This window comes from Vanessa atalanta, chromosome 15 (genome assembly GCF_905147765.1).
Source record: "Vanessa atalanta chromosome 15, ilVanAtal1.2, whole genome shotgun sequence".
Lineage (NCBI taxonomy): Eukaryota > Metazoa > Arthropoda > Insecta > Lepidoptera > Nymphalidae > Vanessa > Vanessa atalanta.
In genome coordinates this window covers 4,662,491-4,688,894 of record NC_061885.1, presented here as the reverse complement: position 1 = coordinate 4,688,894, position 26,404 = coordinate 4,662,491, and the positions used below count along the sequence as shown (strand labels likewise).

General features: G+C 32.1%; 1 protein-coding gene across 2 annotated transcripts; it reads left to right on the top strand.

Annotated features, from left to right (window-relative positions):
• On the top strand, window positions 1–26,404 carry LOC125069090 (sterile alpha motif domain-containing protein 1-like). Of its 2 annotated transcripts, none has more exons than XM_047678440.1 (4): window positions 1–517; window positions 21,177–21,571; window positions 21,733–21,966; window positions 22,270–26,404. In XM_047678440.1, exons 2-4 carry the CDS (start codon window positions 21,185–21,187, stop codon window positions 22,570–22,572), a joined length of 924 nt encoding a protein of 307 aa, XP_047534396.1. In that variant the 5' UTR covers window positions 1–517; window positions 21,177–21,184; the 3' UTR covers window positions 22,573–26,404. The 2 variants fall into 2 exon arrangements, with proteins under 2 accessions (XP_047534396.1, XP_047534397.1); XM_047678441.1 differs by lacking the exon at window positions 1–517 and adding an exon at window positions 543–657 and having other exon boundaries at window positions 21,174–21,571.

Below are 26,404 nucleotides of genomic sequence, written 5' to 3'. Positions count from 1 at the left end.
GGGGTGAGCGCGGGCGGTGCGGCCCCGGGGGGTATACTTACTACGTGATTAATCCGCGCCCCCCGTCCCGCGCGTGAGTCGCTCCCCCGGGCCCCCCTCGCGTGGGTCGGGCCGGGCGCGCCGTACTCGCACCGGGTTTCCTCGTCCCCGCGCCTCACGGCCACTCACTACGCACGGGGCTCCGCGTAGTGCCGCCGCCAGTCGCGCTGCGACCCGCACCGACGTCGCACCTTTTTCGCGTTTTGCTCGTGACGACGATCTTATGATATCATTCATGCTAATCTCCGCCCGTTGATTTTCCTGCCGAGTGACCGCAGTGAGACAGTCGCGATATCGCGAGTGCTGAATGTTAGTGGACGTCTCGGCCGTGTATTTTTCCATCGGAATACGAGCGTACTTACAAAACCAGTTCAGAGAGGAGGACGGCGCCTTCGGATGAGATCTCCGACCGAGAATCGTCGTGACTCGCGGCCTGAGATGCTGCGCCCGTGACCGTCTTGCGACAGTGCCACGAAACGTAAGGATCTACTCGTTCAGTCGGTCGGTTCACGCTATTATGTCCCGTCGCCTTCCTATTTGCATGGCGCATAACGAGTGGATTTTATTTTCGTCTAGCGAGCGATGTGTGTGTGAGCCGGTAAGCATCGAGTGTGTGTGGCGGGCCACGGGCCGCGTGTGTGCGCTGCGTTCCGCGTCCAGCGAGACGGCTGTCGGCGATGTTGGCTACTCCCTGCTGGCCTGCTTTATTTAGGTTGTTTCTGAGCGTGTCGACAACACTCCTCCTTACCCGCCCGCCGTCGCTCTATATTTCGCGTCTGCTACCTGCCTGTCGAGACAGGCCGTATTAATAAGCATTTTAATTGTATCTGCTATCGTTTTTTTGTGACTCATTATTATCAAAAATTTAATACAGTTGGAACATGTTTTCTTAAATCTTTCGTTGAGTCGTAAATACAAAAGTTATAGTATTTATTATCGTTTGAGTCGTCCTTGCGTGATGGTCGATGACTTTACCTTAACCTGATAGTTAGCGACATACGTGCTATTAACAAACCTGTTTAAATGATTGTAACCTTCAGAAAGTCTTCAAAGAGTTATCTGCTTAAGAAACATTAAGCGCTTTTCTGACCTTCTATTAACGAAAACAATTGAATAAAAAGTATTTACCTTGCTTACTTAGGTACAACAAAACTATTTTAAACACGTGTATTGTCTTTCATATTAAAAGACTACTACACGGATCGTAACAAGTAACTGGAATACATATTTAGAAACTCAAAAAACAATAATAATGAATTGATAAAGTACAAACAAACAAAACTGACATACAGATACATACCATAGCAACTAATTTCATTAGAGTGACATCCCTTAAATCTGTCAATTACAGCGAAGCCTCGACTAATTAATTAAGACATCACTCACGCTTATCGCTTACTACAAACAGTGTTTCCAATAGTAATTAATGGTTTAAAATTAGAACAAGGAGGAAAAGTACGCGGTCATAGTCGGTAGTAGCCGGCCCCGATAAACTTTGACCCAACTTACACAAGAAAGGGTTAATACGACATCTGTACCGGTAATACGAACGGAATACATTTTCATAACTATTGTATACATTATTTTTATATATAATTAATATTGTAAATACTTTATAAAAATATCTTTAGAGAATTATTTACATTAAATATATAATAAATCTTGTCATCAAATTACATAAATATAAACAGCTACATAGACTAAAGCAAATGCATACAAATACTACAATTTATAACGTATCAGTAAATTATTATCATTTAAAAAGATATACAGTTTTATAAGGTAGAGTTCTTAGAACAAGGCGTTTCATATTATTATATCTTTAGAAACGGAACTAATTATAAAGCGTACTATATTTATAACATTTATATTGCTCAATTACTTGTATAAACTTCATGAAAACACATACACAACATAGTAGGTAAATAAAATACAATAATTACACTCAAAGCAATGTAGACGTAAATTCACAATCCATGCCAAAAAGTTTGTAATAAAGAAAGTGTTATTATATTACTCGCCAAATACAAGAAAACGTGCATCCTGCGTTACGTAACGACCTATTAATAATGTGACCTTCGATAAAGGAAATCACTCGTACAAGAATTGTTTGCACATAATATTATATTTATGAATGATATGTCATTTATCTATATCTCCGTCTGTACGTTGTGTGTTTAGTGTGTTACCATTATGCGATTAAAAAACATTTCTCAAAAAATTTAATCAAAATTAAATATAGGGAAATGAACTCGTGACGTAAAGTGCTCTCTTCAAAAATATATTTAGTTCAGTACAATGAGATTTCTTATAATTTGTGCTGTTAAGTCATGTTCTTGGCCACCTTCACTATGTCTTCAATGTAACATTACATATATTATATATTAAAATAATATAATTCTTTCGAAATACGAAATTTATTTATTTATATTTTAAAGTTTTTGTATATTTTTACATAATATATACCGCTAGACATTTTGTAACTACGATTCCAAAATCAACAATTATACATAAAATGTGCTATGGACAAAGATATCAACCATTGACGTAGACAAAGCTTAAAATACAAGACTTTTATTTGACTTAAAACATATATAAACAAAACCCAGCGCTTTCAAGCAATCGAGGCTATTTACAGTAATAAAACAATGGTTGAGAATTATGCTAACTTGTTCCTTCACCGAGAGCAACAAAAAGCACTTACGTAAAGTTAAAAAACATTTTTAAATGCTTTAAACGAATCTAAAATTCTAAGTTATATTATACTTTAGAGAAGAGAAAAGTAGCGCGATACAGAGGGATTTTTGGGGACCTATTTTACTGCATCTGAAGCTGCTTTTATATTCATGTCTTCCGCTAAAATCTTTAATTTAAGGAACTATTCCAACCATTTGAAGTATCGTGTGTTGCGTTTTTTATTGGTAATGTCTTCGGCAAGTAGCGCGAAGTGACTACTTAATTGTCATTATATTACAATTAAATTGAAAAAAATATTTTGCTTTGAAGCAAACCTAAATAGAATACACGGTTTTGTATGTCTTACTTTATAATCTGTATTGCTAACTCTATTGATAACTCTTTGTTTAAAGTACTTAATATTGGTCATCATTAATGATATTAATAATATGTTTGTCCCGGATCTCTATCACCAAATAAAATAAAATAAAACTATAAATAAATAACGTAAATCAAATTTATAAATAGAATACAATGTAAATTCATTGTGCGTTAGTCAAATACACGGGTTAGTAATTAATTTACAACATGCTACTTGTTCATAATAACAAACAATTATGTAGACTCGTATCAGAACTAATTACTAGTAATATTATGTTAACCAATCAAATGCTACGCATACGTTGAACCATTAGCCTCGTAAAGATATCCGAAGAATAAACAGTTTGTACAAAAGAAAAATACACAAGTCACTATGCATTACATCTAGGTTCAAACTAGCAGTAAAATGTCATTTTCATTCGTGAAGTGTACATATATAGGTACTTCGTAATAGTATAAATAGTATTCAAATTAATACACTATTAGTATTTTAGTTTTGCCGTATTATTTTATTATGTGAAGCCAATTAATTATGTTTTTAAATTAAAATATATTTGGATATTTTATGATTAATTTTGTAATGTTATAAGTTATAACGATTCTTTATAAACAATCGTACAAAATGTCGTACAAAAATCTTTAAAATATAAATATTAATTATTTCTTAATATATTTAGTGTAAATGTCACACATCATTGTTATCACTGTAAAGTGTGATTCTCGTAAATTATTAAAATAATTTAACTGAAATATGATAAATATAATATCTATATTATAATTCGCATTCATGCCAGTATCAAAGGTTCCTATAATCCAAAGCACATGATACCTTATAAAATAAACGACCAACTGTCAGATAACATGCGGCGGTTGCAAAGAAAACAAAGAGCTATCATCGTCTGTGTCGCCGATAGCACACATGTGCACTTACAGCAGTAACACACACATACATATGCACAGGCGTGTGTCGACTATTATCAAGGAGCGAGCTACCGCCTACGTAGCGATATCTTCGCTATCAACCGTATTAACCTCGATAACTCGCATACCTGCACTTTTAAACGCGTGTATATTTAAACGCACATGAATGAATGATACTTGTCAATCGTTAGAGTTCGACAACCATTAGAAAATATCTGGGAAGTCATTAACATTTAAAGATTAACTATTGTTGTAATGTTTTCTTATAATATATTAATTATATTTACAATATATTCCACATTGATATATGAAAAATATGTCACAACTAAAACTAGTAACAACTCATAACTAAATTTTACTAATTATTATCTTCTAAATGAATCCGTAAAAGACTTAAAATCAGGTTATTATAATAACAGATTCCACATTAAAATCTCTTACGATCTTAAATTAATTAAAATTAAAAGATCTGTGAACTGTGAGACAAAAGGAATGAAAGATGATCGCGCGGTCGTGCAAGTTCATATTGAAAAGAATAATATTCACACGACCGAAAGAACGGTATCTTATTTCAATGTGTCAACATTGAAAGTAGCGACGGTGCCACTGTTTCGTATTACAGTATATTTTGCACGTTGTTATCGTTTTCACCACATTTCAATACCTAACGTAGATGTAAGAACGAATGGAACATACGTGTTAAATAAATATTAGACTCAGATGTACCTTACTATGTTTTATGAATCATATTATTTTCATGTAGGTATATAAATTAAGGAAGAATTTTTTGCAAATAGCGATAATGATTAAAAATTAAGCTGTTTTGTGCGGAACCTATATAGGTATTTTAATTATTCTTAGGGATTGATGGATTAATAAGAAAAAACAAAATATTTTTGTTAGTGTAATTACTTAACTATTAAATTGTCACAACACAACCTTGATGTGTTTATGTCAAACATTGTGTGACTTTTTCGTCAACGACTACTAAAAGAGATTATATCTTTCCATCGTTTCCATCGATTTTATGACCGGAGTTTATTATTTTTATATTTTGAGTAGTTTATATTAAGGATTCCTTTTAAATAAACTTAGTTGCAACTCACACTCAACTATTGTATTTTAGAAAATGTTTCCGATTTTAATCCTCATATCATTTCTGCGAAACAAACAATAGTTACAACGCAAGGCAATTTGCATTTAAATATATTCAACACAACACATTGTTGTATTGGACACAATAAAATTAGTGGCGCGATGTTTATCAACTCGGCCCTTAGGCACATTTTGTTTGTGTGCCTTTACCTCTTGTATATGTTGTAGATAAACAAACATGCAACCTCAGTATCTTCTTAGCGACAAAATGTAGAGCAATGATCACAGAGTTCAATAAGCCTTGTTATAATTATTGGGATAAATCTAGAAATCAACTTCTCTGTATATATCTTTACTATTCGATATTGTAAATATAAATTTGAATTTGAAACCAGTTCCACACTAACGATTGAACCGAAATTTTACACACAACGTATAGGCACTCTCATATATGTATATTTGTTATTATTCCTACTTATACCTCTTATAACATTAATAATTAAGATATAGTTCTTTTTTGTTTATTTTACAATCATATATTTTATAATACTTTTAAGCATATCATATATATACGAAAACGAAAAATCGTTATCATTATATTCGCAATACTGTCAAGGCACAATATACGCAAATATTCGAAAAAAAAAAAATACTATATACGTCTGATACTATTTTGTTCTTTATTTAATACCTATATATATATTGCATCATCTCTTTTACTTATTTGTCTATTATATTCAATTATTTCATATATCTAACAATTTAAGCAATCAATTATAACTGCAGGTATGTATACTATGTTTCAGGGCTGGTAGAGCATGCCAGCATGACATGTCTCATGTCCTATGACAGGTGGTCCGTCTGCTCCTTAACCACAAATACATATGAAATACATTCGAATCACTTTATATAACCCTGTTTTATTAGATACTATTTTATCGATACTTTAAAATGTCGAAATTTATAATGGAAATTCGTATGGACCTTCGCTATTATTATAAAAATAGAAATAAAAACTCAAAAAAGTACATAATAAAATCATCGATCATTAAAATGCATTGATAGCGGTTGAGGAGGAATTACTTAGATTAGGTAACCAGTTACATTCACGAGTCTAATCAATGGGCTGTTGGTTGCGTCACCACTTTCGCGGTTCGTAGTAGTTTGCGAAATACACGACTTATGCAAGAACACGATACGTAAATTCATTGGTCAACTTATAGATAAAATTAGCATCTATGTTGTTAGGCAGTGCAACTTTTACCATCGCCTCATTTATATAGCATAATTTTATTCGCTATTTAAAAAAAAATCAAATTCAAAATCAATAGATAGATAGATCAAAATATAAAATTTTGTATTTTATTTGTTTTGTATAGCAACTAGCAGTTATTTAATATTGTGAAAACGAAAATTTTAATCTTACTTGACCTTACAAATGTTAAGATTTATGTAGTTCATTTATTTGTCTTCAATTTCTATTGAATATAATTTAGTAAATACCAACTAGTTTTACTATAATGTATTGTTGTAATATAGTTGTATTATAAATAGCGTTTTGATATTAAGCTACCTTAAAATCAAACACAACAATTTGTTACTTCTGAATATTTCGTTGCGCTTATAATAAACTTTTAAATTTTTGATCGTGACCTTTCAAGTTGATTTTTGTTTTTACTGACTTCCTAATCCAATTTGTAATTATAATATGAGATTTGATAGACGTGTGAGTGACATATAGCTTCGCGAGTTATCTCGACAGAGAAAAATATAAATGTAATTCCAGAGCTCCAAAATTGTTGCGCATAAATATTTAACGTATATTTAGGATCACATTCGTTCTACACGCTGAATGTTTCAAATTCAGTTATGTTTTTTGCAACAAAAAAGGCCTAAACCATTTAAAATCAGAATGAATATTAAAAAAAAAAAACTTTATTATCTACATTAACAGATAAATACGGTCGTAATATAAAAACTCTTTAAAATCGCAGGTATATTTCACATTTATTTCTAATGAATTATCTGAATCATACCAATTAAAAGCATTAATTTTAATATTTTTAAGATCGTAATTTTTAGCTGCCTTTAGATATTATTATGAAAAAATATACGGCGCTCTATACATTTTTTTTTTAATAATAATATTAATTTTTTTGCATTTAATGATATAATGAGGAGAATAAAAGTTGGAAAAAAAAAAATTATTAATAACTTTTTTTACCAACTACCATCTTGATGCTATTTAAATTCGTGATTGGTAAATAATATCTTACGACCAGCTGCCTAAATAATCTAGTAGCAAGGTTCTAGATTCATACCCCAGGTCGAGCCAATTAAAAGTTATTTTTCACTTGCAGTCCGAAGTCAAAAAGTTGGCAGTGTATAACGTGCCTCGGAATACACGTTGCTTTCAACCTTACAGAGTGGCGTTTCTTTAAATAATGAGAGTAGCGGAATAGAAAGAGCACCCATGTTTGGCCACACATTTGAGCACTATAAAATCTTCTAAGAAGTTGCCTATTCTCCATTGGAAATAGACTACCAGGTCGAAAATTGTCAGGAGAGCAGCATCATCATTTTACGACAATTTGAGTGAGAATATATTAATTTAAGAGCTTAAAAACAACAAATGAATACCTAAATAAGTAGCATACGTGATCCGTGACTTTATTTTTATGAACATCATTGCTTTATTGCCTTATTAAATGCGAATAATAACTACAACGAAATAATTATATTCCTTTATGTAGTATGGTATCATTGCTTGACTAAAGTCATATATATCATTTAGAGCACTACACAGTTAATATGTTATTTATTAAAGTATTACGATAGTCTGAGATAACATTTTAAAGTCATTTTCTGAATTGAAGCGCTTGATAAATTTGCCAAGTAGCTCACGTGAGCCTTTATAACAATATCATTCATTTAGCTGTAAAAATCGATACATTCGCCAATCATTGGCATGGTTGTTCATCGTTCACGGTTAGTTAGCGCGATGTGGCGATAGGCGCGGCCTTGCGGGGTGCACGTGTAGCTGACGTCACGCACGCACCGCGTTCAAGTTCAATGTTGACTATTAATTCCATCATGGCTTTCAAACTATGATAAATTTCAGGCCTTTGGCGTCCTTGCGTTGCTACTTCTACTTTGATAATTGATTTGACGACCCGACGGATTTCGACGCGCTTAGATACATTAAATTTTTCTAAATACAATATCTTTTCCAGTCTAGGGATAGGGTAAATAGTATAACAGTCATCTCTCAATACTTTTTACATATATAATTATATGTATATCTCATGTAAATACCGTTTCGCTTTACAATATTATTACAATAATATAATATATGATCATATATTGTACGTTACACGTTTTAACCAAAATCAATAGTCATATTTCAATTCGACGTATTTCATATTCGCAAATCTCGAAATAATAAAAAAGAATACAAAAAGCATATAAATTGTATTCTATTTTTGGAAAAAATAAACAACAAAATATTCCAACATTCATTTGATGAATAGGATATCAAAGCACAGATTGTAATGTAACATAATCTTTCTTTGAATTTTTATAGCTTGATATTATTATGCATTGGACTCATAAATTATTATGACTTTGTTAATAAATATCAATATTCTGTATGATTATAAAAATAAAAAACTTAGTCTTTCCAATCTTTTTAAATGAGTTATTTTTATAAATTTAAAGTATTTTTTTTCGTTTGTAATACACAGTGATGTTAATTTTAAATGAGGATGTTGTTTTATAACATTTTTCTGCGCAATTTCTTTGAAAGATACGTTTGAAAATACGATCTTGTTCGCTTTCGTCTTCCCCGCCCATTGACGAATGCTTCCTCGAAACGCGCGTGCGCAATTGTCAACACACGTAATGTAAACTTACATTGTCTATTTTGAGATATAAAAACATGTTAACCTTGAATACACAAAATATTTATACTTTGTGATTGTTTATTAAAACTTACCGATAACTTATTATAATCGGTTATGCCTTATAAATGTGCATTTCAAAATAACAAGCTTCACTACATAGTATAAAACAAAGTCGCTACCCGCTGTCTGTCTGTCCCTGTGTATGCTAAGATCTATAAAACTACGCAACGGATTTTGATGCAGTATTTTTAAATAGATAGAGTGATTCAAGAGGAAGGTTTAAATGAATGAATACATGCATAATATAGTAGAGAAACACTAATAATTTTAGAGGTATATAACGTGATTTTTTATCCTTTACTTTTTATGAGAAATTATGGCTTATTTACGCAGCGATTTAAAGCAATATAGCATTATTTATTATCCGATTAAGTAACTCAAATAATACTTGTAATTTAAGTAAATATTTTCGAAGATATTACCGATTTCAAATGCAGATACATAGCAGTTTATATTTTGTAATGAAAAAAGTTGTAAATGTTGTATATTATTGTATGTAATCTTTTGTATATTTAGTATCAGCATTGCAACCGTGCAAAGCCGGGGCGGGTTGCTAGTTCAAAATAAATTGTTTTTGTTTCCAAATATAAATCATTTATATATTCTAACTTTATCATATGTTTTGTCTAGGACAAGAAAATAGTGGAATATGATTTGATAAAAAAACAATTGTATAACATATATATATATATATATATATATTTTATTTCTAATACGTAACTTATATAAAATTTAATTTTTTTTGGGCGTAGTGATGTTACTTTTTCACGATAGAAATATAATTGGTACTCAGAATATCCTTAATCACAGAAGGTGCGAGTACATATAAAAAGGAAATACCTTATTATTGGATATTGGATATACATGCGGTAAAATTCAGAAATTTAGCGAGACAGCTTACGTTGCGATATTTTCTTTTGCAAATAGTGAAATTCCACTTATTATCTATATGAAATGTTTGTCTAATTGTATTACTATACCATTCATTTTGTATATTTTAAGAAAATTATTCGTTAAACATATATTGTGTTCGTGTAAAGCTTGACTATATCGGTAGTATATAATAAATTATACATAAATATAATCTGTATTTTCCAAGTCGCTACAAGGTCGTGTTACGTGCCTTCTAATGTAATGAAGGCAATTGAAACAGTTTAAGCTTAATACATTTTTGGCTACTGGATAGACATGTTTTTAGCAATTTTATTTGTTTTGAAACTATATATTTAGGTCGGACGAATATCTGTACGTGCCGATAAGAGACGACCGAAGTTTATCTGTTTCATTATGTTATTACAATATCTCGTTTTATCGAAGAAAATTAAATTCTAAATTGTAAGAATATTAAAAAAATATATGAAATACGTACTTGCAAAATTATACGTGATTATTTCGAAAAATGACACATGCGAAGAAACCTAAGATACATATTATGATTTTGTGATTAATATTAAAATTAGATGCTTATCGCTAATTTTAAACTCGATCTCATATTTTTGCATCATGATTAACAGGAAATATTAGGTTTAATTATTCAGTAATAATGTAGTTAATTACGTGATGGTTAAACGGGTTACAAAATTTACAATGATATTCTAGAATCTGTATACTTTTAATTTAAACTTTACAACTAAAGCGTCTAATATTTTAAAACGACTGAACAAATAACGACTTATGTGATTTGTGGTAATTCGTACCAAATTGTTTTTTTTTTTTTTACAGTTTAATAGTATAGTAAAAATGCTAATTTTTTAACTAGGTATAACGGTTTTTTTTCTGTCTGATTAAGCTTTATATTAGATAGTATTTAGGTTTTCAATATCCATGGGTTCAAACTGGATGCACCGAAGCTCTTGTTGCATGCAATACATATAATGTATATGTATTAATATAACAGTATCTTATCATTTCAGTTACTACAGATTAAAAAATAATTATCTAATTTTAAATAAAACCTATCTAATCCTCTTATTACAGATATAGTAATTCGATAAAGCAGTTATGAAGCTATGATACGGTTGTGCGTAATTTTATTTTATCTCTCCAATGAAGATAGATGGTTGATTTTGTTATTTTTACCCGTTCGATATCATTTACATGAAGTCTGATACGGACAAAATATGACAGCAATCTATATATGTATATATCGATATAGCATCCTCGAACGTATATTACACGTCAATCCAATTTTCGAGAACTCTACACACATTCGTCGTTGAACAGTAGCGACAATAAAAACAAACACTTGTGGATCGGGCGTTGAATTGCGTATGTGTAATTGATATTATTAATGTAATTGGTCTTAAAGCGAAGTTGATTGTTTTTCAATTATTATATAACGGGCATTGCAAAATAATACTATTATGCAAAATGTTCACTAGAAATTGATAATACTTGTGACGTTATTTATTTCTATATTTCTTCAAATGGCAATAATGTCTTATCTGTTTTTATCTTGATTTCTTTAAGTAAAGCGAAATGTTAGCACTTAACTCGATTGACGTCATTCGATTTGTGATAGAAAATTGTTAATTGTCAGATTTAGATAACATTTAGATTACAACGCCGTTTATTTTTACATAATAAAGAAAAAATAATTGTAATTATTTATTTAAAGTTTTTTTTTATACACTATCGCACTAGTGTTCTTCTATCCGACTTATAAATAGATAATATAGTTACCCATCAGCCTTTCTTTTAGATGTTACAAAGATATATGTAGAAGGAAAAAATACATAGTAATATTCTCTAATTGATTGATTGATTAACCTATAGGCATATATTTACATATTCTCTGTGCATCAATCACGTGAAAACTACTGAGGGTAACTTTTTGAGACTATTGCCAATCGACGTCTAGATGATTATAGGTTATTTTTTTTATTCCGTTGATACTTTCCCCTTCATCAACGAATCTTGTGGGCTAAGAATTTTATAGATGGTAAACGCTGCCAAAAATGATCGATATTGTTTTTGACTACCTACGCTCAAAAATATATTATTCATAGTAAATATAATAAATTTTATAGACTTTAGCGTGTTTCATGATGATCAGATCGCTACTGATTTTAGTTAATAATATCACACCTCCATATCATTATAATATATTGTAAGATTCTAATTTCAAATTTATATAAAAAAATATATATTTTATTTCAAAGACAATATAGACGTTAGACATAATCATCGCAGACAATTAATACAATCTATAATTGTCTGCATTATTATATATAATTTAAATTTATTTCAACACTTATCTCTTTGCTTCACGTGTCAATCGAAATAAACAATCTTCATTTATTTTGTTGCTGATAAAAATATTTATTTTCATGTGAACATAACTTGTTACTGATTTATTTCAAAAACAGCTGCGCTACGTGACACGTTACATCATTAGTACAATCTATGTTTTTATTTGGTATGTTTATGCTCCGGAGACATCGTGACCTTTAGATTATCGCTTTCTGCTAAAACACGGAATCACTTTGTTACTTTTGTATTTAAATACTCTGTCGTTACCTCATTCAATTCATATTACTTTGTTCTTCGTTTATTATTTAAGTTATATAAGGAAAAAACAGCTGCAGATAAATGTGGATTAGATAAATATATTCTCATATTAGAGCTAGTTCATTGTTAGTTTGATTTAACTATTAGTTGAAAAGTTACGGTAGTTTCCAGTGCACGGAATGCCAATGATAGAAACTAGTATGGAGTCGGCACTTGAGCTCCTTAGCATACAATCGATGGTAAATCCTGCAGGTGGCTTAGTCACGCGGCCGCTCAGATCAACGCTTAGTATTCAACGGACGCGAGATTCGCCTACGCATGTTACCACCACGAATGGAATCACAATAGTGAAACAATAACTGTTCACACGAGGTCAGCATCGTAGTGTTTGCAAATAATACAAAATAGGACATGAGAGTTGTCGCCTGTCTTATATAGATGGCTAATATTACGTGAGTCTTGCCAACGCATACCCGAGCCTTGTGAGAGCTGCCTTCAACATTCCGAGGACACTTTGATCGGGAGGAAATAAAAGTATAATAATGTTGCATCGTTGGCAAGCCACGGGAAAGCACTTGGCGTCGTCTCATGTCTATTGACGCGGACGATTGATCAATCTTACTATTTTTGTTTGGACAGCTCTTTAACTAGAAAGCTTGGCAAGACTCGGCCTCTTACGTTACGTTGCTATTGTAATTAGTGAAATACTTTTGAATATTGCGATGAAATTTCAATTTTACAGCAGATAGTTTTGAAAAATGTTTAGTTAGAATATTATTTGGTAAATAGACATTGTTCTATGATTTCGTCATCATATAGGTAATTGGTTCCATTTATTTTTGGCCCCATAAAATTTCACCTGGGGCACTAAAATTGTGAACATGCCAGCCGTGTAACATTTTCATGGTTCGTCTGCTCAATTTTTACGGTTATGTTACGTATATGGGTCAATGAAAGATTATTTTTCGTTGTCATATTTTCGTCGAAGTATCCTACAGCCCTAGAGGTCGACTATATATAAACGAGCTACATATGAATAGTATAGATAAAGCAAAATTCTCAACATATTTCTCTTTTAAGTAATTTCATATGGATATCCATATCTGCATTCCACAAATAGCTAGTGCATCAGCTTGCGACCCAATTGCTGAACCAAAATACATAACTCGCTTAATGGAAAAGGGGATATTAAAAAGCATCCGACCTGATTTCTGTGTGAAAGCATAGGCACTAGGCAGTCTATCCGTGTGCCTAATCTAGAAATGCTCGAAAATAGCGTGCTTTGAGCGGGGGCGAATGTAGGCGGGCTCTGACAGCCGACTACCAGCCACATTTTACCTAAACAATTAGGTTTGTTTTAATTTTATTTCAAAGATAATTTTTAAATTATTTTTATAAATATATTAGGTTCCTTCTTTTATTGGTTAGCTTATGCTAATACACAATAATACTCTTTTCGAAATGCACCAAAATGTAAAATTTCGTTTTAAATTTACTTGATTTTTTGCGCTTTTTGTAAACGAGCGTACGTTAACACACGTTACGATGACACAATCATCATTTCCCATTTAGGTATTAACATCGTTAATACGGCCGCAGTAACAGTGATCTTATAATTATTGTGACATTATACAATACAATACAATACAATAGATTAATCCTCTGACTATTAGTATTAAACTCGTTGCTACTCCTGTCAATTAAACTTTGACTTGTCTTTGTTTCTTTCGAACAAAGCTGTAATATAATTTAAAAAATATTACTTACTTTAATTGCAATCAACTTTATTTCAAACAAAATTAGCTCGTTAATAATTTATGTTAATACAGCATCGATTCGATTAAAATCGGTTGCTTCAAATTTCAAACCGTGCGTGAAATTTGCCAGAAACTACTTTCTTACCGAACAAACATAGTTTTTCGTGTTTATCACTCGTTAAATTGTCGACACTGTAAATTTTCGTGTCTATTAGGCGAGTTAGATGCTATTTCTTAAACGATTTCTCGGCTTCGATGGCGCCTATTACCAATGATAGTTCACACGTTGTATATTGTGCGATGCGCGTGGGCGCTCGGCCATCCGCGGCTCTGTGTAATGGTGGGCATGTAAATATACTTGTGTCGATGTCGGCGTGGCAGCGGGTGACGCGACGTGTGGTGCTCGTGTAGGCGGGGTTGTTTGCCTCGGCTCTCCTCTTGCGTGATCCACTCAATAATACTGTTGTTAGTATTCGAATAAACCGTTTGAGCACACAAGTAACAGCTCAAGGAGAAGTAAATATGATTGTCCAAATCGCTTCAACCAAAGCTTTTATGTGAAAGCTCTGCAGCTTATGTTTTTTTGTCGTTGTGACAAGTTTATGACACAAAGTATAAAATGGTTATAAATAAATATAAGTAATTGTAATTTACATTATTACAATACAATTAAGACGTCAATCGTGTTTTTACTGCAAACGAGTAGTCGGGCTACGTTGGCAACTGGAGTTTACGTAATTGGCGTCGCGTGACTTGAACGACGTTCATTCAGCCGCGCTACCCAAGCTTAAACTCGCGTTGTTGTATACAGAGTTACAGATATATATACGATTTTTATACAGCTGACATTCGAAGCTTTTCCTTGCTTGTTTAATATGGAACAACTGAGGTCATTACATTTTTATTATATTATATTTTATCCGAGAAAAAGGCCGTTGATTCAATATATCTGTTTCATATTTTTAATATATTTTTAATTTCTACTAAAAATACTTAATAACATAGATAAAGATAACCTGCTAATACATAGAATTATATATCAAATGTTACGACCCCAACATAATCAATGTTCTTAATCTTTCATGTGCAATATTCACGTACATACATACCTATTAAACGCATACATATGAATGTATTCCAGTTCAATTAGCCGCGCTCCACGTCATAATAAAGCTATTATAACGTTCTAGGAAATTTTGTAGCTCGAGTGATAACTAGAAATAAAAATAGAATAAAATATTAACAATTTTGTATTTTGTAAACTCTAACACAAATACATTCTAATCACTGTTGATCATGTCATTAAAAATAAAGCAAACCATATCCATTATAGTCAATATTTAATAATGGTAACACCGTTGTAATTTCATTCGCATTCATTTTAAAAGATAAAAAAATATAATATTCCCGGAAACATTTTTGAGTGCGATGTTCAATAGATAATTTGTCGTTAATATTATCAGTATATTTTAAACTGAAAAAATAATTATACAGATAAATCTGTTCACAAGGCTACTAAATATGTACTTCTCGTCCACAAAATATATCCATTCTTTTTTAAATAAATATCTTAAATAATAAATAAATTCATTAAGAAAACGGCTTTTGACATTTCAAAAGGATATTTGAATACTATAAAGCAAACGTAATTTTAACGTTCACGACAGCTGGACGTAACAGGTGCGAGCGACATGTAGTATCGAGCGTAACAACAATTTAATAAACAAACATACTAACATTTGCGCACATGCCTATGTCTGCAGGCGATGCCAATATTCGTAAATAGCGTTTTACGTATGCCAAATTAGCTCAATACATCTTTCTATCCTTGTCATCCTACTTACATACTAGGAAGGCAGTGACGTACGTCGGTGTTGCTATGCGCAAGTGCAAACGATAGTAAACACTCTGTTGAGCGTATGTAGGTATAATGTTTTGTTCTTATATTACAGACTTATAACTTATTTGAATATTTTAATAATAAACCTGGTAAATGTATCGGTATTAGACCAGGGTAATAAAAACGTACCGGGAAATGGATCCTTAGACTAAAAATAAGGTGTTTTATTGATATTTATAGTCGTTTTTAAGACTTCGAGTTAATGGTTTGTTTACGGCGCTCTGACAAAATTACGACTTCTTCGAGCTGAGACTTTTGAATATATGTAGTTAAAAATAAAAAATATTTTCGACTTTAAATCTAGGACCATAGCAGGAAAGTGACCAATGAGCGCTTGTTTTTGTCGACCTTATAAACATAATTTAATTAACCTTTACATTTTGTTTTCGCCCGAATAATTTTTTTTCTTCTTTTTTTAAGATGTACGTAGGCGGACGAAAATGAGCCACCTAATGGTAAGTGGTCACCACCGCCGATAGACATTGATACTGTAAGAAATATTAACCGTTCCTCAAATCGATAATACGCGACCAACTTTGGGGACAGAAATATTATGTCTCTTGTGCCCTTTGTTACACTGGCTCACTGAGCCTTCAAACTAGAAAACAACAATACTAACTATTGCTGTTTGGCGATAGAATATATGATCAGTGGGCGTTACTTAACCAGTCGGGCTTGCACAAAGCTGTACCATCAAGTAATTGTTTTTGATGTAGTAGTTTATATTTAAATGATGACAAAACAAATTAATTATTATTTATGTCGCATCATCACGAGGAAAATAATGAACAGGAAGGTAATTAAAACTTTATATTTAGCCAATTTCTATGTACATATACATAATATATACCAACGGATAATGAGCAGGTTTAAAGGATGCACCGACATTTTTTAACATCGGAATATTTTATTTTTTTAATAGATATTAGTTAATTATAATTTTACTGAAATTACCCCTCGAAATGGTTTGAATTTAAGAGGATTGCCAAAATAACGTGCACTTATAAATTCCAAAAAAACCTCACCGGATAGGCGTGGTTGAAAAAGTTCCACAACTTGTCATTTATAGAAGAGAAGACTTTTGTCCAGCTGTGGAAAATTTACGAGCAGTTACTTGCTATTTCAATTATAAAGTCAACGGTGACATTATCATGCTTAGACAATAACACTGCAACATATACATAAATTAGATTTAAGTGATCAATTATAATCATATTTAAATAATAAGCTAAACTAATTAACTTTATTAATCTTATTTAAATAATTTTAATTAAGGTTATTAAAATTAATTATTAAATAAAGAAATAACACTTTTAAATGCTGTCAAACATGTGACAAGGAGCAAATCGCAGTCTAGCTAAAGCCAAGGGGTGTGGGTCGGGAAAGGGTTGGGTGGCATCTCCCGGGGGTAAGACGTGAATGGAGGCCGCAAGGTCACGGACGACGGAAGTGGGTTACGGGCGGCGTGCGGCGCCCTATCGACCGCGCCTTTACATCTACACTGTTATTATTTACTCGTGAGACTCACCAACATTTAGGTACGGCTCACGTTGTGCACAAATCATATGTTTTTCTTTTAATTATTGTTTTCAAATAAGAGTAAACATTTACAAAGACAAAAGTTGTGTTTTGTTTGGTCTTAATAGGGAAAACATCAATCATACTTTAATTTAACGTTTCGTGCAAGAGTACGTACAACAAGACTTTTCGATAACAATGTATTTAAACTAATTATAAAATTTTAAGTAAATAATGTACATTCGAATCGTCGCCAATGTCGTTTAATTGAAAAAAAATATTTAAAATATTATCAGCTCAAAGTAAAAAAAAAATATATATATATATTCAACCTTAACCTACATTTCACATTTTCAGCAAAACAGCTTAATCGTTACGTCGAAGAATTTAATCTACATTTACAAGTAACGTTTCGAATATTAAGAAGTGTTGCAACTCATATCGGATGTAATAACGCATAAATTAAGTTTTACACTTTGTACAATTTTCGTATTAATTAAAATAATAGTTCAATGACACGTTCTTTGTGCACTAAAAAATAAAATTTTGTTTTCAGTAAGAACAATTATTTTTATTTGAAATATCAGCGGATTTTAAATTGCGATTTGTTCCTTCAAGCTTAACGTAAGCTTTAATATTATTCCGTCACTACGCAAAGAAGGATGTACTAAATCATTAGTCGTGTATTTCTTTAAAACTAGTTATAGGTAATGCGCTAGTGGCGCCACGTGTAAGTGTTTCGACCAATAATATTATGTTACCATAAGCCATTCATAGCAAGTTTTTCCACGCGGGCGGCGAACTCGCGGCCTTGCGCCTACGCCGCGCGATTACAAGCGAGACAGTGCGCCGGATGTGAGACTGACAAATTTAGATCGTTCCAAAATTAACCTTTACATAATACAATAAAACTGCTATTCGTTTGCATGTGATAAATACTTTTAAATTATTTCCAAGCATACCAAAATACATCATCGTGTTTTATCTATTTCTTTTTCATATATCTGAGAGGTGCACTGTAAACTCGATCACGATAATAGTATTAAATATTGATATGATTTTTGCTTTCGAATAATATACCTACTATAATGTCATATATTACAATAATATCTTCGAAAACTGAATGTTGTGATTTACGAACGACAAATTTATAGTATTATATAATTAAAGAAATGTGAAATATATCAGTTATTAGGAAAGTTATCGAGATATTTATTGAATCGAGCGGTTTTGATTCACCCCGCGCTAGAAGGATAACAAAAATAACCCGGGAGGCTATACGGTGAGGCGGAACGAATGTGTGGTTAAAACTAACTAATTGGCTTGAATTTTTAACGACTTAGTCACGACTAACGTCTTTGTGACTCATTTTCTCGGGCGAAAGATCACGAGTTATTTCCTTGTTGTCTCAAAACTTTACTATAATTTTATATAGTATTGTTATCATGCATTTCATATAACATTACATTATAATCGATTTTCTTAGAAATCAAAGCGTCAAATGAACAATAGTAAAACAAATCCGTGGACAGTAAATCAAGCAATCTTTTCACCTTATAACCGTAATTGTTAGCCGTTACATTAAAAATATTTTATTACTTTAATTTTAATATCCGAATAATACATTTTGCATTATTAATAATAATTTTGTATGTTGGGCTTTTCATTATTTATTTGATTTAGAGACAAACTGGATACTCTCAGTACCTAAACGCAAAGTTATTTTATGCTTGAACATTTAACATATTTCAAAATAGATTTAAAAAAAAATTTGGTAAAAAAAAATGTTTGAAAAATGAAGTGCGTAAAATAGGTTCTATATGTTTAACTGAGAAATAAAAATCATATAATAATAAAAATGTCTAGACATTACCTTTCCACTAACAAATTAATATTTATTTACTAAGTAAGTATATACTTATCTCTCGAAAATAATATCAGACTGTTTTGTACTTACTCCGAGTAAAGTACTAAAACAAATTGTAATTAATTTAAAATACTTACATAATAGGTAACTTTAAAAGTATTTTATGACAACATTTTTTTTTCAGTGCACAGCACTCTGTTTTTTTATTGACACTTTCGTGTGGAAATAAAAGAAACATACTTATTATTAAACAGTCTTATTTTAACTAAATATATATTGTTTCTCTATGGCATTGTAAAATATATATTAAAAAAAAGCTTTAAAGCGTATAAAAAAAGAATGACTCATAACCTAAAAACAACAATGTTAAGCTATCGATATAGAAACTATACGAAAACATTGATAATATCCGACATGGTCCAATTCTAGATTATTAACAATTATTTTCTAAAATATCAGTCAGTGTAGTAATAATGAAATGACTAAAACAGTGATATTTTTTTACTAAAAACAAGGTCAGTGACGTTTGTCACCAGGCGAGTCTAAAAAGGTTGCTTGAGTAACTCTTAGACATAATTTGACTGAATTTATAACTAGACATTTATCAACCAGCACTTTTTTGTCACTCGTTTACTAAATATCAGCTACACTCAATTAATTCACAACCAGCAGCTTTAAAAGTACTTAAACTTAATAGAGCTGTTAAACCCTTGTTAAAACAAAAGAAAAATACATCATTTAAATTATACAACTACCAAAACGAGAACAAATTTTGGTCATTTTTTTAACTAACTGTTCGACTTGCTGTACATATTTAGCTTGCTGTACATATCATGTAAATTTTAATACAATCATGTACTTCACGTAAATATATACTATCCCTCCTTTACATATGAGACGTCCGCTAACACAAGAACATTTGTTTGCACAGGTGCAGAGAGTGTTCTTTGTTCTTCAAATTATCGCTTCAGACACAGACACGCACAGGAATGCTGACGATCACTCTAACTACTTTTTTATCCCCTGTCTTTGTTGATACAATTGCTAGATAATGTGATCTAAGTTCTTTACAAGTCCTCAGTTAACATGCGAAAGTTCCCAATAAAAGGAATTTACAAAACTAAACGTACAATATATTATAACCTATAAATATCCAGTATCCTGTTTAATAGTTATTCGAACGGAAAATTGGAGTATTACACGAACATCATATAATGAACAAAATCTGTTTAATAAATATGCTGGCGTTTTCAATAATAGGAAATTGGGATTCCTCGTCACGTAGCATTCGAACACTAAGTTACATTATGCACACGAATTAAATCTATTTATAATGTTGACGTCGAACGTTCCACATTCTTATCTCATCAACAAACGCGGCTCACACAAGGATCTTACTTAGATGTTTAATTCTAAAAATTACATTATATATATTAGATTTTTAACATAATCAAACAAATATATTTATATAAATCTACAACTATAACACTGTTATCTATGATAGATAGTTTGGTTATCGATTAAGACTATTTTTTTTTTTATAATTACAGCTCGTCCAATGATCTCGGCGAGCCTCCCCGGCGAGGCGCTGGTCCAGCTGGGACAGCTGCAGCTGAGCCACCTTTATCCACCACAAACCATGACGCCGGAGTTCCTAGCACCACCGCCGCGCCCCTACCCGCGGTACGCGCCACGGCGGCCGCGAGACCCTATGCCTGCGCCGCCGGCGCCTGCGCCTTTCGCACCCGTACCCAACGCATACGCGCCTTTTCTCGCGCACCCGGCTTCCTACGCCTCATACCTGTATAGAGCGCGTGCGCCGCAACCTCCGGCGTATCCTCTGCGTCCGCGACCAACGTCCGGCTTCGTGCCGCCGTCACCAGCGCCTCATTCACCACATTCTCCACCAGTATCTATACCGGCGCCCCAACCTCCTCCAAGAGAGGTAATTTTTCGTGTAATTTGATGTTCTTTTATTTGAAACATTAATAAAAATCTTAGCCAACTTGAAATGAGTGGTTGTACTTATACATTCATACGATTAAAATTCGAATAAGCTTTTGATTTTGAGATGAGGTTGACATGTAAATAATCATAACTTTTCAGGAACCTCCCACATCTCCCGAGCGTGGCGCGCCTGCTCCGTATTTCTGTCGGGGAGCACTAATAAGGCTTGAGGACGGTACGCTGCGGCGCGTTGAGGAAATGCGTACGGAGGACTTTGTGATGAGCGCTGAACGTACTGGTGACCTCGCACTCACGCAGTGTACCTTATTGCGACTAGATGAGCGCGGTGACCGCCTCGCGCTTACCCTTACGTATGATAGGAATCGCTCACAGGTAAAGATTTACATTAAATTATCTAAAGATATTTTTAACATACAATTAACATATTACGTAAAACAGAAATGTAAGTTTCTGAAATAAGCTAATTAAAAAACATAAGTTCAGAAAAGTAGAGTTATAGTTTCTGTTAGCTTAGATTCTATATCTTTGGAAAATCAAAAAAAATGCACTATTTACTTCCTCGCTGGAAACATACGTTATCAAAAATGACCACACTTAATTAAATTTTAATCAACAATTCAATCTTTCATGCCATGACTTTGATTTTAGTATAAAGTATTTTACAACTCGTTTCAGGTGGAGCTAGAATCGACTGTAGAACATCCATTCTTCGTTTACGGACGCGGGTGGGCCTCGTGTAAACCGGAGCGCACTCTGGCAAGATATGGACTGCGAGTACAGAGGTTACAAGTTGGTGATGTGTGTGTGTCTTTAGTCGCACGTAAGCACACAACACCTACAACAACAGTGGGAACGAGTCTCGCAACGGCACCACCACAAACACATCCAGAAAACCTCAGTGTGAAAGAGGATGCACGCAAACGACGTTGGTCCGCCTCTGACGTCTTGGAAGACGGTCCGCCTTTAAAAAAACGTTGAACGAATATTTTCGCCGTCGCTACGAAACAAATTGAATCTAATTCACTGTTCATTTAGATTTAAGGCCTTGCCTTGAAAATCTAAACTGTTTTATATTTAACACGAGGTTCGGGACTGATACCGTAATAGTAAATAGTAATCGCTTGTACCATGCAAATTGACCTATATAGATAGATCGCCCCAGCGAGCTAAGTTACGTTTGTACGAAAAGGTTTAAGGTTAATATGAAGTTTCTGCTGCGATCGGCAATCCACAATTGTACGCTTAATATTCTATTCGGAAACTAGGTGCTTTTTTCTGTCGGGTGCTTCTATACGCATTTGTGTACAATACTGTAAATATATAACATAGGTCAACATACACTATATAGCGTAATGTCTCAAAGTTATTGAAAACTACTCTAAATGTAACTAGTACCATCCTGTTATCGAAAAGAAATAACTCGTTAAATATCCTGATATATTATTATATTTTTGAATAAACCTTAAATAAGTATTCGAATGTAGATTATTAAAGAAAAAAAGTACTGCTAAATGTTTAGGATGTTGCCAGTTACAGCGTGTGTAGTAAAATCGTTAACGGTGTACGTTACACTTTTAAAAAGCTCTCGATTATGCTCAATAGGTGCTAATAATTTTGCTACAAGATACCTACATATAAACGTAGTGGATATTTATCCATTTTAAAATAACTTAAATCTATGCAACCAAAGTTATATAAAACTTGCATGAACTCTAAAAACAGGACAGTTCTATGATCAAAATACATAATTATACACCTGAAATAGCAAGTCAAACTAAATTATGGTTCTTCAGCGAGGCAACCAATTTACATGAGCACAAAGGGAAATAACTAACAGATCTTAATGTAGGTTAGATATTGTGATAACTTATGAGACTTAAAATCTACCGTTACAGCAGTGCATGTTTTAAACAAAAAAGGTACAATGAACGCTGGGTCGTTAATTATAGTCGTGATGTGCTTAAATCTTATTTGATTGTAGTTTCGCGGGTTTCCTGGATTTTGTTTCACGAGCAGTCATGTTGGTTTCGTTGTTTCCATGGTTGTGACTGCAGACATATCCGCACGCTGTGTCGTTACCTTTTTATTATCTCGCTCGATAGAGCGGGCATTCATTAAAACAAATAATAATTCGTTAATTTAGAATTTAGGTATTTCGACGACTGTAGGTTCTCTGCTGAACTAAATCTTCTGACAAATAATTTGATGTTTAATATCAATGTTGTTAATACCAATTATATATTGTATAAAGAAATATGTCTAATGGTCATGGTTTTTAGATGCCATCTCTATTGGTTTTTGACGTCCATGTGTGATACACACATAACTTTTCTATGAGAAGATGTATACATAATAAACACGCCGTCTGTGATATTTTGTAGTTATTGGTCAGAATAGGTATGAAGTATTGCTTGATTAAAAATATATGTATTTAGAATTATAAGTGCGTTATTGGTAAGAAAATGTATAGTTATTGTATACTCGAAAGTAATACGCAGATTAACTAAAAAACTTATATAAAACAAGTAGAGTCTGTGATTAAATATACATATATCGTTATAAATTTAACGAAAAAAGTATGGCCATATCATTATCAAAATGATTTTATATATTAAGTAATCATGGTAAAGTTTTAACAATTGTTTCTGCAAATTATGTTTTATTTTGCATTAAATGAAAAATATTACAATTTTTACACACCACATTGATCTTTTGTTCGGCATATTTAAGGGTTTTTGTTAAATGCACTAGGAATTCTAAATTCTCTTGCAATTAGTTTTACCCTTCGCCAATTAGAAATAAATGAAAAATATATGTATATAAAACACCGTAATTTGCAACGACTCACAAAACCTTCCGTAACTTTAAAAATCCAGCCAAAACAGCGTGGAAAAGGACGGTTAGATATTGAGAAAGTTTCATTGTACCATAAACTATGACGTGCTTGTTAATTGTATGTTGAAGTATATTAACCGACCGTGTTAGCGTGTAATGAGCAACGTCGGCGACGGACGGTGTTGTAAAAATTAAATTAATAATTTGTTGTATAATGTATGTAATTCTAGTTTTATCGTCTTATTATTATTATTTGTAATGTAATGAAAGATCTCATTTTATTAATCGGTATTTTCTAACAAGGCGCTTTCATTAGATCATGACTAAGCCTACCTCACAAACTTTATGACTCGGTGAGCGCTGTGACGTCACGGGACGCTTGATCGACTCCCGCGCGAGTGACGTCACGCAAGCCAGTCGCTATCAAGTCTAAGCAAGATCTCAATTTGATGAAAATAAACTTTTAAAAAGACTGGGACGCTTTACTGAATGTTGTGGGATAGTAGTTTCTTCGAAGATATTACTTAAATTATGAAGATAGGAGCATTTATTTTGTAAACGGGCGCGCGACGCTCCGGTTTCGACAGGATGGACAATCGTTTAGTACAAAATTCGTTACAAAAAGTATTATTTCCCGAAATCCAAATTCAAAAGTATTAATTTATTTTTCATTGAGAGGTGCTACGAGGTTATCGAAGTTGTTAAAGCACAATCGCGAATGGTACGAAACTTTTAAGCTAAGTTTTATTGTTGGATGTAATTTAATAGTTATTGGCACAATCGATGTTCTTCCGCGCCTTTGATTATATTTAGTGCGTCAATTATATTTAAAGCTGAATTTGTGTGATTCCCTGCAGTCAAAGCGTGGGCACCCATTAATTAAGTCATTCCTTTGCACTTATTTATAAAATTTTGTAGTTCTTCCTTCGTTTAGATACAAATTACGAAATTAGGTCCAATATATTTGCCACTATATAAAAATTTACTTGCTATGAAAGTATTTTTATTTCATAATTAACAGATTGCTAATAATTAAGAATATAACATAATGCAATTTATTCAAGTTTATTTGTGTAACGTGTTCCTAATTATTTCCATTTCTTAAAATATATTTGTACAGAAATTTGGATGAAAATAACAATTTTTATCAAGGATAACTTTTTAAATATTTAAAATTAAAATGATTAAAGATAGCATTATGTTATATACAATTTTCTTAGAATTATCCATTTTATAAACGATGATATCCACGTAATTAATAATACCTCTACTTTCTACACTGGTTGCATTGCATACATTTGCCTACTTGTAATTATCAAATCAAAATTGTTGTGTTATAAGAATTTAGGGTGCATGATTGGTTGAGTGGCTGTTTAATTAGAATTTAGTTACAATATAATACAGTGAATAACGAAATATATGTAATGTAATTGTTTTCACGTTGCCAATGTTAAGGAACGGCCAGTAATGGTTACAATTGTAATATTACTTTAGCAACACAAATAGAATATATTTTGACACAAATGATTGTGCCATCCTTTACAGTCTTATCAATATTCTATAGATTATCATTGTTTCTGGTAAGATACTGACCAAAGAGGTTAGGCCTCAATATATATTTGATATTATTTCATCTTACCATAAATAATTTTGTGATAACATATTGAGAACAGATTATATACTAAAATATATTTAAATGAATTTACCATCGAATTCGCAACTAAGACCAATCCTTGGACTCTGTTTTCAATATGTATTAAAATAGAGAATGGGAAATGTGTCATTTAAATAATAGATAAATAAATATAAATTGTTATATAATTATATGACAAATATGGCAAATATTATATGTATATTTTATTGTATAGCGAAATGAGTACTATTTCAGATTTAATGTAAATGAAAAATGTTATAAACCGAGATATGTTAAAACTAAGTTAACTGTTTGTAAAAAGAAAGAGAGAATATGTATAAT

Bases quoted from the DNA above. Each gene is read 5' to 3' on its own strand.
- LOC125069090 (XM_047678440.1), top strand. From the start codon at position 21,185: ATGATCTCGGCGAGCCTCCCCGGCGAGGCGCTGGTCCAGCTGGGACAG. The intron at 21,572-21,732 runs GTAATTTTTCGT...ATAACTTTTCAG, and splicing joins CCCAACCTCCTCCAAGAGAG to GAACCTCCCACATCTCCCGA. The intron at 21,967-22,269 runs GTAAAGATTTAC...AACTCGTTTCAG, and splicing joins ATGATAGGAATCGCTCACAG to GTGGAGCTAGAATCGACTGT.